The following is a 16,959-nucleotide window of genomic DNA, read 5'->3' as shown; positions in this document are numbered from 1 at the left end:
TGTTATTCTTTAAAAGTTTCCTTCATGAAACTGCTCCATTTTTTTTTTTTTGCATTCTACATCTGAACACTAAACAACAGCCCAGTTTTATGATTATCTTTGTCATTTATGACTCACACAGGCTGCATCTGAAAAGAACACCAACAAAAAAAAACATGCAGAGACTATTTTTAAAAGAGTTGTTTTGGTGAGTAAAGGGTAATTTTCACTCCTTGCTTCACACAAACATGTCCAACAATACTTTAATTGGTCATAATTTTCATGACTAACTGCATGAATACATCTATGGTGGCCAATGGGAGAAGAGGGAGGACATCAAAAGAGGGCACAAGAAGAGGCAAAGGATGCTATTTTTTTCCCCCCTGCGTTTGAGGAGGCTGTCCCTAAATTGTTGAGTACATAAGAGGCTCCCTGTGTGCGACCCTCTCAGCATTCAAGACGAGAGTGTGAGGGGATCCAACTATTGTAAGTTTCTCTGTGTGTTGTCTACAGAGAGGGGGAGAGAGAGAGAGAGAGAGAGAGAGAGAGAGAGAGAGAGAGCAGAGTGGCAACAGCAGCACCCTTTCCTTCAACTTGCTCCAGCTTGAATTCAGAGGTTTACTTTAAACTTATGAAAACATTTCTATCCACAGCTGCCTTTCAGCTCAGCAGAGCTCGTCTCACTGCTCCGACTCTACTGTCTTAAAGCGACCGACCCGTTGTTGGCCTGATTTGCTTTTTCCCGTGGAACTTAACAGGATCAGAAGAGGTTTGCAGAGCGTTCATCGAGTGGTGGAGCGGTCAGAGGCAGCCAGAGGCGTCATGGCCATGTCCCAGGAGCGGAGTGCGTGTCTGGGGCTCTGGGTGCTCCTTTTGCTCGGTGCAGGCATGGAGGAAGTGGTGGAGGGATGTAGCTGCCACCCAGCACACCCACAGCAACTATTCTGCAGTGCTGAGATCGGTGAGTTAATAACTGGAGGCCCCGTTTAGTTTCTGTTCACTCAGATACGAGTGTGTCTTAATTCGACAATTCAGTGAAGAAAGAAGATGTCGAACTCTGTCCTAACGAAAGAATAAATTATCTAAAATCCCCACTTTGGATAGAGAGAGAGCAAAAACTGCTCAGTGTTGACCAATTATTCCTAAACATTTAATCCAAATGGCTATAATTTAATGGTTTGATTCTGCAAACTGTCTTTTTAATTTAGAATTTCCTGAGTACATATAGGCTGCTGAATATAATATAGATAGTGAAGATGTGAATGCCATAAAGGAGTGTAAGATTTAATTTCTCCTTCTTAATGGGCTCACAGAGGAGCTGGTTTATTGATAATTTGATTTCCTGCGAGGGATGGGAATTAAAATTCACAGTAAAAATGTGCTGTGAAAATAACTAATCAATAGAGCTTCGAGGGTGAACTCGTCGTTGTTGTTAATTGAAAGAAAGATTGATTTATTATTGTGGCTCTTTTTTAATTATGCACATAAAAAATGTCAGTGTAGGTTATTAAAGCAGGATGGCTATATAAAATATTAGTGTTTTGGACTGCTATTGCACTGATTATTGATTAAAACGGAACAATATTTATGAGAATTTCATGCACACACATTGTTGTTTCACTTCACTTTTCTTATATAACACGGTTAAAACACTACCAGCCCTGTTAATATGTTAATATTTGAAAACAGGGTAGCCTGCTTTCTGTTTGTCAGAGTTACACAATTGAGTCTTCTTGCTCTCAATCACAAAAAAACAAACCCTAAGAAAAAAAAGAAAAAAAAGCCAGCATCAAGTGGCCCCGGCCTACTTTCTATCAGTCTGTCTGTCTGTCTGCCTGTCTCTCTGTCTGATGCCCCCCCGCCATCATCCAGTTCTTTCTTGTCTAAGCACAGGCCAAAACCAACACTCTGCTCTGACTTTGAGTACTTGGCTCCAGACTGTGGAAAGCTGGAGTATGTGCTTCTGTCAAAGGTTACACTCCAGCAGAGGAGAGAGACAGAGAGAGAAAGAGAAAGCGGACGGAGAAACGGCTTTTTACAGTATTTTAGTCTTGTCTTTCTAATTGGTTTGCTTCTCCTGTTCGGTTTGGAGAGGATCAGCTCCTTCAAAGTGCTCTGAAAATGTGCCTTAAAAAAAAAAAAAAAAGTCAGTCTGAAATAGAGGCTGAGACCTGTTTTTAAAACCGCCACAATGCTAAATTAGATCTGGGTTATGAGAACACAATGAGAGTATTTGGGGCAGTGTTTTCAGGACAGAGTTTTACATATGAAGAGTGAGATGAAGGTCCTGTATGATTTTGAAATTTTGAGGCTTTCAAACAGGCCGTTGTCATTGATAAAACCCCAAGAGTTAAACTAAACTAGACATGAACTAGTCACGACGATAGCATTTGTTTGGTCTTTTATTCTATCGTTCTTAATCCTTATATAAAATAATATAATATAAGGTTTAACAAGACACAAAAGGTTACTGGCAAACATTAAATGTGGAATCACTCTTTATCAGTTTGTGTCCATTTGAACCACTGGACCCGAACAAAATGGATTCCAATTGACCATTTGCTGACTAGTTACAGTAGGTCTGTTGTGCATTGGATTTTATATTAAAACAGTGTGCATACTTCATATCTTGAGGGTTTGGACGGTTTTTGATTCATCCTTTCCAAAAGCAAAAACACAACAGCAGAAGTGCAAAGAATAGAGTGTGTTTCTGCTCTAAAGTGAGCTGCAGTAATTAGCACGTTTGGCTCACTAACTTACAAGACGAGACATCTGCTGTCTTATATTCAGTTTGGGAAGCTGTTATCAGAGTTTAGTGTGTTGTTGGGAGCTCTGTCCTGGTCAGAAACCTCAGATAGCATTATTTATGTTGTTGGTGAGTTCTGTGCATTGTAATGGTTGTTGTATACAAACCAAAGAGTCAACAGTTTGCAAGACTTCGTTAGAACGTCAAAAAAAAAAAAAAGCCTGGATTTCAGGTCGGTACACTGCAAAAAAGCCAACTTGTATTTTTTGCCTAAAACAGTGATTTAAGTTGGTAAAACTTGGAAATATAAATTACTGACATTTAGGGCAATAATGTAAGTTAGCACAACAAAGGAAGCCAGTTGTCTGCTCAAAAACAAGATTGTGAGTTGTTGTTACTTATATCTTTAAGTTGGGGTTCACAACAAGGGACAATAGTTCTGCTAACTCTTATTTCTTTGTTGTGAAATGCCGGAAAGCGGTGAAATTCGGTAGCTAATGGCTAACTGATGCTAGCGGCTAACTGATGCTAGCGGCGCTGCTTGTTACAGCTACAAGAGTAGCCATTAGCATATCAATGCTAACTCAAAATTGTGGTCGCAACATTAGCTGACATTTCATAGCGGCGTTACAATCGTGCCAATTCAGCACATTGCCGAAGTTAGCAGAAGTAAGGATTAAAAGTTATTACAATGTAAAATTATAAGTTCAAAAATCTGAATTCAGAGTTGGGCAAACTCAAAAACAAAACTTGAAATATTTAGTTTAATTGTCCAACTTAAAATTTTATCGACGTTTGTTGCCTTGAAATTTTGAGTTCATGCAACTTTTCTTTTTTTGCAGTGTACCTGCAAACCTACTTTTAAACACTTTAAAAAACTTGGATACAAACAGGTTTTTGAATATGTGGAAATATAGCAACACTGACGTTTTTTATGAATGTGGTTGAAGGAATTAGATAGGGAGGTGAAGAAGTCCGCCACCGGTGGAAAACTTTGAGAGGAACTTATTTTGATGAAAAGAAGCAACAAAGCACAATCAGCTACACCTGTTCCACTACTTCCACTTGGAATAAGATGGAGATAAAAAATAGAATATTTTGTGCATGTAAATGTATTTACAGATAGCTGAGCTGCTTTGTTTGTGTGATCAAGGAAGATTCCCATTTGTTGATTCGTTGTCTTTTCAACTATCTAGAGTTGAGGCGCTGATTTTTTTCTACCTTTTGAAATCCCGGTTGTGTTTCTATAGTTAGTCTAATAAAATTACCGAAATTGTAACAATTTCTAGTGGTGAGTCACTATTACCATAGAAAACTGTGCAGGATAAGACCAAAGCTTGACAGCCATTGTAACAGCAACAATTAGGGGGCAAGACTTCCCAAACAGTCCAGGGTAAATGGTAAATGGACCTGCACTTATATAGCGCTTTTCTAGTCGCTTTGCGTCCACTCACCCTTTCACACACTGGTGGCAGAGGTTACCCTAAACGGTCGCACCTGCCACCATTGGGAATTCATTCACACACCGATGAAGGCAGCATCGGGAGCAATTTGGGGTTCAGTATCTTGCTCAAGGATACTTCGACATGTAGACTGCCATGGTCAGGGATCGAACCACCAACCCTTCGGTTAGGAGCAAACCAACTCTACCAACTGAGCCACAGCCGCCCGTGTCTGGGGGCTCTGGTCTGTGTTTAGTTTTAAACGTACGAGTCCACCTTTGAATGGATACAAGAGTCAGTGGTCCCTTTTAGGTCAGATGCAACGTTTTGGACCCATGAATAACAAATGAGGAAAATCCCTCACTTACACTAAGTGTGTCTAAGAAAAACTTTTCATTTGGCAGCATCTGTTGTTCCACTGTCCCGGTTGTTTTCTAAGCTTGGGCTGGTGGTGGCCTTTAGTTGACCTGACAGTGCTGTCAGGGTCGATGAGCCCTTTGAATAAGGCTGTACATCTGAGTAATATCCCATCTGGACAAACCTTGGACCATTCCCTTGCCATGTTTTGTGTTTGAGATTGTGGGTACGAGTTTGTGTGTGTGTGTGTGTTTGTGTGTGTGTGCATTGGACAGAGGCCAAGCCATGCCAACACAGCCTACTCCATCTCTCTCTCTCTCTTTCTTTCCCTCGCTCTCCCCACTTCATTTCCATGTCTATAGGCTTGGTTTAATGGTCTGCATACTAACAATATCAGTGTGAAAGCCCGCTGACAGTCCAGCTTTGTGAGCATGACAAGGGTGCCGATTCATCAGGGAGGGGGGAAGTTACTTACTACATCAGTTCTCATGGTACAAGTTTGCAATATTTCTCTTTGGTTATGTAGCAGTGAGGCAGATGCACGGCCACTTTCACTCTGCAGGCGTGCATCTCCTTATTCCTGTTCATAACACAGCTGCGGCGACTGAACTGAGTGAGTAACCGAGCCTGCGCAGTTCAAAGATGTCCAGGTGGGGGGTAAACATTTCAGAGAATCTGGGGCAAGAGAATCATTTTAGGAACAAACTTGGAATAAAATGGGTTTTGCCGTTTTGTTACAGGTACGTTATACGATAATGTCATTATTAAAGCCCAAAAACTAATATGTTTGGATGGTGATCCAACTAAAAAAAACACAGATCTGCTATAATGAAAAATGGCTGTTCTATTTTTGGTTAATTGGCTATAGCAACTCCATGTTGTACTGATAAACGGCCAGCGCTCAGAATGCCAACCATTTGATCCTTGCACGGAGCACAGTTATGCCGTGGAGTATTACTTACCATTAATAGGCCACATAGAGCCATTATTCTGCTCAGAAGGGAATATTTGAATGATGTGGCTAATTTGAAGAAGCACTTCATCTGCTTCAGATATGTTTCTTCTTGCCAAAGGAAGTGCAGATCAAAGAGTTGAACTGAACAAAGAGGGCAATAATATGATAGTCATCACTGGTTCAGTGTATTTCTGTGCAGAGAGCATGACAGCCGTATGAAGTATTATAATCCTAATTGAGGAGGCGGGTGTTGGGCTGCTCGTTGAGCGCCATGAGATTTTTGGTCACATAATGCATTTAATGTATTTTTTAAAAAAGCCTTCTTAGCAGTGGGTTTTCTAAAACTTTAAATATAGGTTAACTTAAAAGATTGTTAAAAGATTTACATTTTAAAAATGAATAAAAAATTAAATGTAATATATATATATATTTTGATAAACTAATGGTAGTTTGCTTCCACAACCTACCAAAAATTACAAACATAAATATTCTATATATAAAAAAGTAATACATTCAAATAAATTAACCAAAATAAATGTAGATGAAATATGTAGTAATATACTGCCTTAACTGACTGAAAATCACATAACATATATATTCAACATTTTGGTAAACGATATCCAACACATTCTAGGCAATAACTCTGCAAAGTGCACCATGAAGCGTTATTATCTTGTTTTTTGTAAGCCAATTCGGAATTAAAATTTTTTTTTTTAGATTAATTGTCCAGTCTGAGTTTGGTGTGCTGATGTTTCAGTTTTTAATAGCAGATGTGATATTCGTCTAGAAAAACAACACTCAGTTTTGTTGAATATCCAGTGGTGAAAGTCTTCAGAATTTTAAACCTGAAGGTCGGACTAGGGCTGGATTTTTTATTACCACAGTGAAGAGTCAATGTTTTGACCCTGAAACCTGCAATTTTACGTGCATCAGAAAAAACAACGGTGTGGGTGACTACGAGTGGAGCAGCGTAAAAGTTTAGCAGTAAGTTATGAGTTTGACAGTATATGTACAATAAAAGTAACAGTATAAATAAATGCTGCTGCTTCTCAAAACCAAATCTAGATTGTTGTTGTTTCCTTACTGCTGAAAAAGTGAAGTGGTGCTTTTTGAGTTGCAATTTTAGCCGATTAGTAACAAGATTGTTCCTGTGATACTTCTCTGGATCCTGGAGTACAATATATTGATCTGTATGGAATTTTTTTAACGTTTAAATATCAATATCGCTAGCAGCCTAAAACATACAGTTTTGATGAAGTAATAGTCCTGCATGCAAACCTCAGCTTGGCCTGATGTACAAAAGTATGTGCAGCAAGTATCAAAAGTACTTTTTATGTTGGTACCTTGACCTTTAAGTTGTATTTTAATGCATGGTATCGTAGTTTGGTGTTATATCTAACTACATATACTACTACAGACTACTGTACTTGTACTATTCAACATTATACTGTTTAAAGTATATGTTTAACTTGTCAAAACTCAATCTGCAAAGTAACTACAAATGATTGCTATTAAATAAATGTAGCACAGTTTAAAAAAAAAAAATACATTTTCAAGCACAAGGAACTGTAAATTCTACTTAAGTACAGCACTTTAGAAGAAGAAGAAGAAGAAGATTACTTTATTAATTCCACAATAAATAAATTAATAAAAACAAATTTATTGCTCAGGCACTGCAAAATGAACTGAACCTGATGAAGGTTACGTAACTCTAACGTACGAATTCTGTACATTAAAAATGTAATCAAACTGAGCTCTGATTCTCTGCATGCAGTTTTTAGGTCACAGCTGCATGTGTGTCTGTGAGTTTACAGGCAGGCGTGTCCTTGTGAGGTCACACACTGTTAAGTCTATTGTAAAACATTTGATATTTAATAGGAAGTTCTCCCCCTTTGTTTAAACATTTTTGTGAATAACCTCAAGATGATTCCAACTTCTCTTTGATCACCTTATCAGCTGTAACAATCCTGCATTAATCTGCTGATGGATGTGTTAGCAGACACACTGCCACCCTCCTCCTATGAATTATGCAACATGAGACTGAAGTATAATAAAGTTAGACTGAGCTAGCATCTCGTGCTCTCTGACATCTCCTATAAAGTGAGCGTCCTTGCACCAGCTGCTCGCTGTGGGCGATGCTCTGCACTCTGATTAAACTCACACAAGATCCTATCAACTTTCTGTCTGTGCATTTTGTTTGTCTGCCTGCCTTCCTTCCTTCCTATCTGCTTTTGCATTCAAGTAGGAAAGAAAGATTATTTTTTTCTCCTGAACCAATTTCACAGAGCACACTGAGCTCCGTGGCGTAGTTATGCGATGAGGCTAAAAAAGCAAAAACAATGAGGCTGGTTTGCATAGCTGTGTGAGAGGGTGAGGGTTAGGAGGGGTCACATTTTCTCTTCCTCTCTTTTTTATTGCAGCTTTATTCTCTTTCTATCGAGTTTAAACCATATCTGTTTCTTCTCTTTTCCCAACTCACTCTGGTGCATCAACAGGGGACATTTTTCTCTCTTTTAAGAGAAAACAATGTGGAATAAAAGTTATGTAGCAGTGTTAATGGGCAACACATGCAACTTACTGCAAGCTTTTCATTGCTCACCAGGCAAACAATAAAGATAATATGAGTTTATCACATATATTCTATAGGCCAAATCACCAGGATGTTGTGCTGACAGTAACGTAATGAAATCAGCAAACTTGTTTATTTCTCATTGATTCACTTAATTCACTTAACTTACTTCAAATTTTCAAATTTTCTTGCCTCTGTTTGAGCTTTTTCTTCGTCTCACACAGCACAATGCAGTTTAAAATGATAGGGAAGGAGGATTAGACACCTTACAATTATTAGTAATTCTTTTGATAATGTATAATGTGTAATTCTTTCCTGTTATGTTCATTTTTTCAGGAACAGCAATAACCCAGGGCATGTTAAATTATCCAAAAGTGTCAAAAAACTAAAAATCCCCATAAACATTGTTTATATTTCATTATTAACTCCATTACTAATCATTTCAACCAATATTTAGTGCAATGGTGTTCTTTACCACATCTTGGTTCAATGAGGAAAATTCATTTGTTTTTCATAAAAAAAATGCATGTTAAAACTTTTTTTTATGTACATTGGAAAGACCTACATATAAAATACAATGGTTTTACATGACATTTACATGAATTTCTGTTTACATTTTATTTTACATTACTTCATTATTTTATATTACATACTTTTTATGAAAAAATACTTTTAACTTTTTTTTTTAGATTTTTAAACTTTGAAATGGGTCAATTTGACCCGCAACATAAGAAGAGGGTTAAACAACGGGTCGATGAGTTAATACAGTAGTTCTCATCATTACTAGTCAGCAGCTTTAGGAGTAAAACAGGGTCCCCTACTGACTTTTTTAAACCTTTTTTAAATGACTCTTTTGAATAGAGAACGCTCTAAATGTATTTTAAGTATGCACTTTATATTCACAACAATATATACAAAACATTGTCATTAATATTTCTGTTTTATGCATGAATCAATGTCAGGTGAGGCTCATCACTTGATATTGATTCATGCAGAAAACAGAAATATTACTGACAATGTCCTTATTGTATTTTACAAGTATCATAGGGAATGTGTAAAATTAGACTGCTTCATACTAACACTGTTCAGCTACTTATAAATAGATTTTATGCTTTAATGTTCATATATTCAAACAGTATGTTTTACCTAAAACATAAGAAAACAGACATTTAGGTTGTTGTAAACACTATTTAATCAATTCCTTTTCTCTTGTATTCTTAGTTGAATACAGCCTTACTGCAGTTTCTAATGGCGTTTTCTGATAGCCCTCTATGCATCGCTCTCCTGCCACTGCTTTTCTGTTAATTTCAGTTTAATGCAGCTGTCTGCCATCTTCAAAGACTTTCTGAGGACCTGAGAGAAAGCTGTAGCAGCAAACTTAATTATGTTTGAATGATGGTGCTGCAGCAGTGTTATTAGTTTGAAGGAAATGTTTGACAGTGAAATTAATTTTCCAGTTAACATAATGAGTCACGCAGAAGTCTTAAAGGGCAGATTTTATGGGTGTTTTTTATGGGAGGGAAAAAAGTGGTTCTGTCGCTCGATGTTTGATTTGACTGCATGTTGCGGTTTGTGTGAGTAAAACATACGATATATGCTAGCATTTTAACTTTAATGAGTGTTTAGTCTCCAAATGAGAGGTTGTAAAATGATACAAGTTCCCTGTTAACCTTCCTGTTGAGAACCACAGACCAATTATCCCACTGCTTGATTTACAGTACGGGGATAAAATAATGTGAAGTCACTTCTGTGCCAGACTTGGTTTGGCTAGAGTAAGTGTGCGTGTGGCAAATACTGTATATGCATAAATGTGTGTGTGTGTGTGTGTGTGTGTGGAGTCAGTTAATGGGAGTGTGCAGGCAGGGAGCTACTTGTTATTCCATGTGGGTTTTGATTTCCCTCCCAGAGGAGAGGAGGGACACATCCTGTATCACTACTGACTGTCTGTGTGGGGAGGAAGACGAGTGACAAGCGATAGAAAAGGAAGATGGAGGAGGGAAAGAAAGAAAAAGAACACCCTCTATCCATCCATCCATCTATCTAATAACTAACTTATTGATCATAGAAATACATAATTCAGATTTTTTTCCCCCCCATTGTCTCCGGCATGTAAAGCACACTCTCCTGTGTTTATTTAGCATTTCAGTTAATCTGAACCCTTCTGTATCCTCGTTCGTTCCTGACAGTGATAAGGGCAAAGATCTCCGGAGAGAAGATTGTGTCGCCTAGCAACAGCTCCTCACCTTACATGAAGATGATCCAATACGAAATCAAAATGATTAAGGTAAGATCTCTGGACAGTAACAGCTGCTGCTGCTGCAGACATACATATTTTATTTTTTTATTGTATGTTCTGCTGTTTGTAGCTGTATAATGAATGTGGTTATATATAATGTGTCAGGAAAAGTAAACACAATTCAAGCACACATAAATTCTTAAATGTGTCTCCATAAGGTGTTTGATTTACAGACAGTTTTATTTCTATATTTTGAGTTGACTTCACAGCTATGAGTGAATGAGGCATTACGAGCCAGTATATCACATTCTGGAGATACATTCTGCCACATATATTGAACATACACCGGTCAAAAGTTTTAGAACACCCCAATTTTTCCATTTTTTATTGAAATTCAAGCAGTTCAAGTCAAATGAACAGCTTGAAAGGGTACAAAGGTAAGTGGTGAACTGCCAGAGGTAAATAAAAAAAGGTAAGCTTAACCAAAACTGAAAAATAATGTACATTTCAGAATTATACAAGTAGGCCTTTTTCAGGGAACAAGAAATGGGTTAACAACTTAACTCTATGGAGTCTTGGGCTATTTTGTCCATTTTTTAAATTATTTTCATGTCTTTGTAAGTCATTTTGTGTCTTTTTTTTAGTCATTTTGTGTCTTTTGGTGTCTTTTTTTGTCATTTTGTGTCTTTTTTTTGGTCATTTTGTGTCTTTTTTTAGTCCTTTAGTCCAACATAAAATGGGATTTTGAATCTTTTTTTTACTTTCAAAACACTATCATGCTCAATAAAGAATTTTAAATGTTGCAAATGTGCATTAATTTCAGAGTACACTGAGACATTAAACTGCATCATTTTCAATTAAATTCTGGAAAAGTTGGTGTGTTCTAAAACTTTTGACCAGTAGTGTATATTAGTCAGACTTCTCCTCCTATCTTTTCCCTCCTACTCTCTGCTCCCTGTATGTGTCTGTCTCCAGATGTTTAAAGGTTTTGACAAGGCCAAGGACATCCAGTACGTGTACACTCCGGTCTTCTCCTCACTGTGTGGAGTCAAGCTGGACTCCAACAATAAAGCAGGCTATTTGCTCTCAGGTACAGTGTAATAAATTATTCTGTAGTCATTTAATTTTACTTATTATATTTGATAAAATGTATTAAATATAAATGCGTCCTTGATTTTGAGGCAGTTGTTTAAGTAACTTTAATATAAAAATGTTTGAGATAGAATCTACTTATTTTGACCACATTAAATATAATCTTTATGTGTATGTAATTCTAAATCAAGAGAGTTTTGATTGAATCCAACACAATATAATTAGTCTGTTTTTAATTGACAGGCACTACCTGTTAAGTTGTTATTAACTCAACTTGTAACATAGTTAGATTTAATCAATAATATTGCATGCAATCTGTTGCCTCAATTTTATTGAGGAGTTATTGTTTATTTTTTTTTACAGTGTACAGTTTGGGAAGTTTCTATGCAAAGTGTGTTTATTTCTCTTTCTATTCTGCTGAGAGGTATATCATCTTTAATGCCTGTATGGTTAATATGACGCTACAGCGGGTACACTAAGCTTTAATCTTGAAACCAATCAGCTATCAGTCTGATGAAGATTTAGCCTCTGGGAGTAATGGCCAATATGTCTGGGTTCCAAGTGTAGCCAGAAGTTTTCCGGTTATATCCTGGCCAAGACTTCCTTCCTGTCCATAGTTCATAGTCTGATTAGCAACTTTATCAAATTTATCTGAACAGATATCTTTAAGTTCCGCCTTATCTGTTCTCCGCACAGTCTTCCTGATTTCTTTAATACTATTAAACTTAAAACGTGAATCAGAACGCTCCTGATACCAAAATCTTATCCCATGTCCTACAGATTTTGCGTTCACATGCAGATATCTGTACACAGAGATCACCCTAGCTTGGTATAAAGCCTGGAAACAGAAGAAAATAAGAACTTTGGCTGTTTCCACAAAAATCCACAAAGCAGAACCTCTAAAGCAACACTGTTGCTCATAAATTTGGAATAAAATATATATTTTGCCTCTTTTTATGAAATGATTGTGACACTGTGATTTATTCTTGTGTACATCTTCTCAAGACTTAATTAATCAATCTCAGCCAAAGTGATTACTGATGCATTTAACTATGGAATAAACAGAGGATTGTGTCTGGAAACAAAATTATTCCAACTTTATGGGCAACAGTTTATATCAAATTTATTTTATCCATACAAAAACCAAGAACCATGCTAGCTGTTCCCCCCTATTTTAATTTTTTTTTGGGGTATCCACCTTCTTGAGTAACTTAAGCAGATATGTAAATTTGTAAAAATGTCTTTTAGCAAGCAGATGTGTTGTCTAACATTGTAATATTAGGCCACATTTATGACTCAACCTGTATTCTATTAGCTGTGAACAGCTGTGAACTAATGTTTGCTTTTAAATAATAATACATAAAGGTGTTAAATACATCAACATAGCTCAATCTGCTGAGTGCAAGATGAAATCTTTAGCGCTGGTGGTGTTGTGATGGTGTCTCTGAACAGGAAGCATGTGGAGCGATGGGAGGATTTCTATTGGCCAGTGCGACCTGGTAGAGTCCTGGGACAACTTATCACTGTCACAGAAGAAGAATCTCAACTACAGATACCAGATGGGCTGTGAATGCAGAGTGAGTAAGGACTGTTTGTTCTCTTTTCATACATATTTATCTCCATCCAACTCATTTATCTGCTTTACAGAAGCCTCAAGAATAAAAGCAACACATATAGGAAACATTTCTAACTTTTTCTTAAATATTATTTCAGTACAAAATACTTTCAAATGTGTTTTTTTTTTTACTTCCAATCAAAAGTTATTTATAGCATCATGTGTTGATAGTAATAGCATCCTGCTTCTGAGCTCCACGAGAGGGCCCACCTCCGCCGCTGGGACTAACCATGTAAAATCCTGCATTAAAGAGGAAAATCACCTTAACAATAAATAGTTTACATGCCACTGTATCATACTACAGCACTGTAATATACAGGTGCATCTCAATACATTAGAATATCATGGAAAAATCAATTTCCAGTAGTTCAAGTCAAATAGCCCCAACCAAGTATTGAGTCATATAGATGGACATACTTTTCAGAGTACTGACATTTCCATATTAAACATACTTTTTAAAAGTGGTCTTTTGTAATATTCACATTTTTTAAAACACTGATTTTTAGGTCTTCATTAAATGTAAGCCATAATAATTATAATTAAAAGAAATTGAACAAATTAAGACATGACATGTTTCATTCTGTGTGTAATGGATCTATATAATGTGTTATTTCCACTTTTTTAATTGAATTAATGACATAAATAAACTTTTCTATGATATTCAATTTTTTTTATATGCACCTGTACATAGTATTGTTTATCATGCTTATCGTTAATAAATAAACATATATTTACTACATTGTAGCGTGTATCACCATATAATTTCTCAGGACCTGAGAGGGTCCCACGGACGAGGTGGGCCCCAGCCTGGAGCTCCATAGGTAGACCCTTCTCATCTTAACCCTTTGATGCACAACATGGGTCTAAAGTGACCCGACAGTTTTTATGTTCTATATCTTTGCAATAATTCATCGTTCAGTATTCCAGGTTTTCCTCAATTAGTTTGTTTTTGATCATCATACATCCTAATTTTTATGTTTTCCTTTATTCATTTTTGAATAAAATCCCTTTTTTCTGTCACGACTCTTCTAATACACAACATGGTTGAAAAATGAGCCATATCCATTTTTTAGCTAAGTAGCTTGTTAAGCTAACTTCTTTGCTAAGTATTTAGCTAAGTAGCTTGCTAAGCTAGCTACTTAGCTAACTTCTTGGCTAAGTAGTTAGCTTAGCAAGCTACTTAGCCAAGTAGTTAGCTATGTAATAATACAAAAACTTTTTTTCTTTATGAATTACGAGAGGCAAAATGAAAATAATGATCTGTTGTTATCAAAAACAAGATATTTAAAGAATATTTAGAATGTTCAACCATAAAATAAGTTGATATCAAAAGATAGAGCACAGAAACACACAGCAAGCATTAAATAACATGGGGAATGAATGCGGGTCATTTTTGACCCATGTTGTGCATCAAAGGGTTAAGAGACACTGGAGTTTATCTACAACCTCCACCCTAATGAAACTACTATTTATAACAGAGAGGAGAACACCTTCTGTAACACATCAAGAAATGAGTGAGTGATTAACAGATGTCTCAAAAACTCTATTTCTTCTGTTCACAGATCAACACCTGCTACACGGTCCCGTGTGCGTCAACAGGAGAAAACGAGTGCTTGTGGACTGACTGGCTGCTGGATAACAGCCTAAATGGGGAGCAGGCTCGGCAGTACGCCTGCATCCGCCGCTCCGACACAACCTGTAGCTGGTACCGGGGCGGACCGCCACCCGAGAAAGACTTCCTGGACATGGCTGACCCTTGACCTGTAATTCTGACATTTTACTTCCATTTCACTCCTGCACAGCCCTCAGAAACATTTCCTGCCCTTGCTTATATATAGCTCAAATTTGGCGTACAAAGTAGCGACTGATTTCATTGAAAAATTGGCTGAGTTTTTACACTGCGGGGAGTTTAACCCAACGCTGAGCTTCTGTTCGCAGAGTTCAGGTGGTTGCTACGGCAATGCTAGGAAATTTTTTGAAAACTGCAGGGGCTTTCAGCATTCCTTTGACTCATTTTCTCGTCTCTCACATTCCACTTTACACCCACAAAATAAGAACAGCAGGAGACCCTCCACTGCAAATTATTCACCTCCAGTAAACCTTTCCTTTATTTCTAATGGCCTGATGATAAATGCCTCATATTTGTTCATACATAACTTACAATGGTTTTGCAGTCATTTATTTAGGATTTGCATTCGTAGAACGTTTAAGGAAGTTGGACTGATGTTAAAAAACATTGTAGAATCAATCCTGCATTGCAAAGTTTACTTCACACACTGTAAACAAACCTGTGCACTAAAGTTTTGCAGGTAGACTGCAGTACTGCCACTTTTTCTCTCTCATTCTGGTGTTTTATTATCAAGTAAATGTCCCATGCAAATAAAAATGCACTGTATATACATATATATAGAGCCAAGCAACACCAGACATTCCCCCAATTCATTATATTTTGACAAAAACTGACATATTAATTATATATGATCATAATTCCTGTACATCTAAATCATCACAGTTTATACTCTCAAATTTCTGAGAATGTAAATATTGTACTTGAGTGAGAATTAACATTTTAAAGGCTAACCAGATCTTGTCTCGTAGCTTAGAAAGTTGCTATCTTGTGGTTTGTTTTGTGTGTTTAGTTTCCTCGGTTGAACTCTGTACTATTTTTGTGCCAAAAATCTAATCCAGCGCTTTAACAACAGCACTGCCACCTGTAGACGCCAAGCCACCTCTCCTTAGAGGAAATGATGTAACAGGACACGGTTCAATTCACTTGTTTTTTTAACCCTTTAAAAACAGGAACAATTCTCCTCAATGCTCAAGAAAATGTAGTAAAAACTTTGGCACATGACGTAAACAACCAACAAAAAGAGAGATAACTGACGTTCAAGAATGAACTATAATTAGTGATTTAATTGTCGTTTTATAGTTAATATTTAATATAATGATGCAACATTTATTAAAAGACACAAATATGAATTGACCCCTGTCTTGTTACTAGATTACTTCACTAAAGTCATACAGATTAAAATGCATTATCACTTCCTGTCTTCATGAATGAGTTAAATATCATATTAGAGTCACAATCAACAATAAAATATTTAAATTAAACCTGCACCATGCAGTTCAGAGTGATGTGCATGATATGTTTGAAAAATACTTTGAAAAAAAAAAGTTAATAATTAAATTTAGACTTTCCTGACATGATATAATAATAACGCATAATAACTGTATGGCTTTAGTGAAGCGTTATCAAACAATTTCATGTTTGTTTTATACTGAAAGAATTGTTTGGGTTTGTATTTATGTCTCTGTATCTGTCTATATAGAGTTTTCTATTTCCATTTACCAAAAAAGATTGTATATAAAATGTCTCAATGGAATCGTGTGACACAGACTCTTTTTTATTCCCTTCAGTGACCGTAATGCTAGAAAATAACTCATTACAGGACTTCAATAACAGCTCAGAGGTGACAGGATTTTTCTCAGCTTTTCCAAGTGTTGCTGCTGTGACAGAATGTCTCAAAATAAATAAAAAACCCAGAGTAGTAATGAAAAAGCACTCATGGTGCTTCCAGAGCAAAGTATATAAAATTGCTCATAAACTCTCGAATGAACCTAGTAAGTAAAATGCATAAAGAAAATAAGCAAGTTCACCTTTTCTATGAGTGTACTATACAGTAACATGCTATATTTTATAGTATTTATCTTATTTCAAAATCTTTTAGTAACCTCAACATGTTTGTAAGAGTAAAATGAGATATTTAGTAGTAATCACATTGAAGTGAATTTAGTGAATTAGGGTTTTAAGTGTAAATAATCTCAGAAAGGTCAAATGAAACAGACACTCTTCTCAGCATGTATAATCACTTGTATATACCAGACATGAAAATTGTTATACTAGAAATATGTAAATGAATAAAATATGATTTTTTATTTACCAGTGTCTCACTTCCTTGAGGCCAATA

At 36.5% G+C, this 16,959-nt stretch overlaps 2 protein-coding genes across 3 annotated transcripts in view; one reads left to right on the top strand and one right to left on the bottom strand.

The window, feature by feature from the left end:
• Positions 1 to 16,959, bottom strand: part of syn2b (synapsin IIb) — a 128,334-nt gene that overhangs the window by 23,080 nt on the left and 88,295 nt on the right. The gene's annotated exons all lie outside the window — the stretch shown is intronic.
• LOC131962485 (metalloproteinase inhibitor 4-like) lies at positions 523 to 16,374 on the top strand. Of its 2 annotated transcripts, none has more exons than XM_059327508.1 (5): positions 523 to 940; positions 10,235 to 10,332; positions 11,260 to 11,374; positions 12,829 to 12,957; positions 14,554 to 16,374. In XM_059327508.1, the coding sequence occupies exons 1-5, from the start codon at positions 802 to 804 to the stop codon at positions 14,613 to 14,615; spliced, it is 543 nt and encodes a 180-aa protein (XP_059183491.1). In that variant the 5' UTR covers positions 523 to 801; the 3' UTR covers positions 14,616 to 16,374. The 2 variants fall into 2 exon arrangements, with proteins under 2 accessions (XP_059183491.1, XP_059183486.1); XM_059327503.1 differs by having other exon boundaries at positions 532 to 940; positions 12,829 to 12,953.

This window comes from Centropristis striata, chromosome 3 (genome assembly GCF_030273125.1).
Source record: "Centropristis striata isolate RG_2023a ecotype Rhode Island chromosome 3, C.striata_1.0, whole genome shotgun sequence".
Lineage (NCBI taxonomy): Eukaryota > Metazoa > Chordata > Actinopteri > Perciformes > Serranidae > Centropristis > Centropristis striata.
The sequence above is the reverse complement of the archived record's forward strand: the minus strand, read 5'-3'. Positions and strand labels throughout refer to the sequence as shown.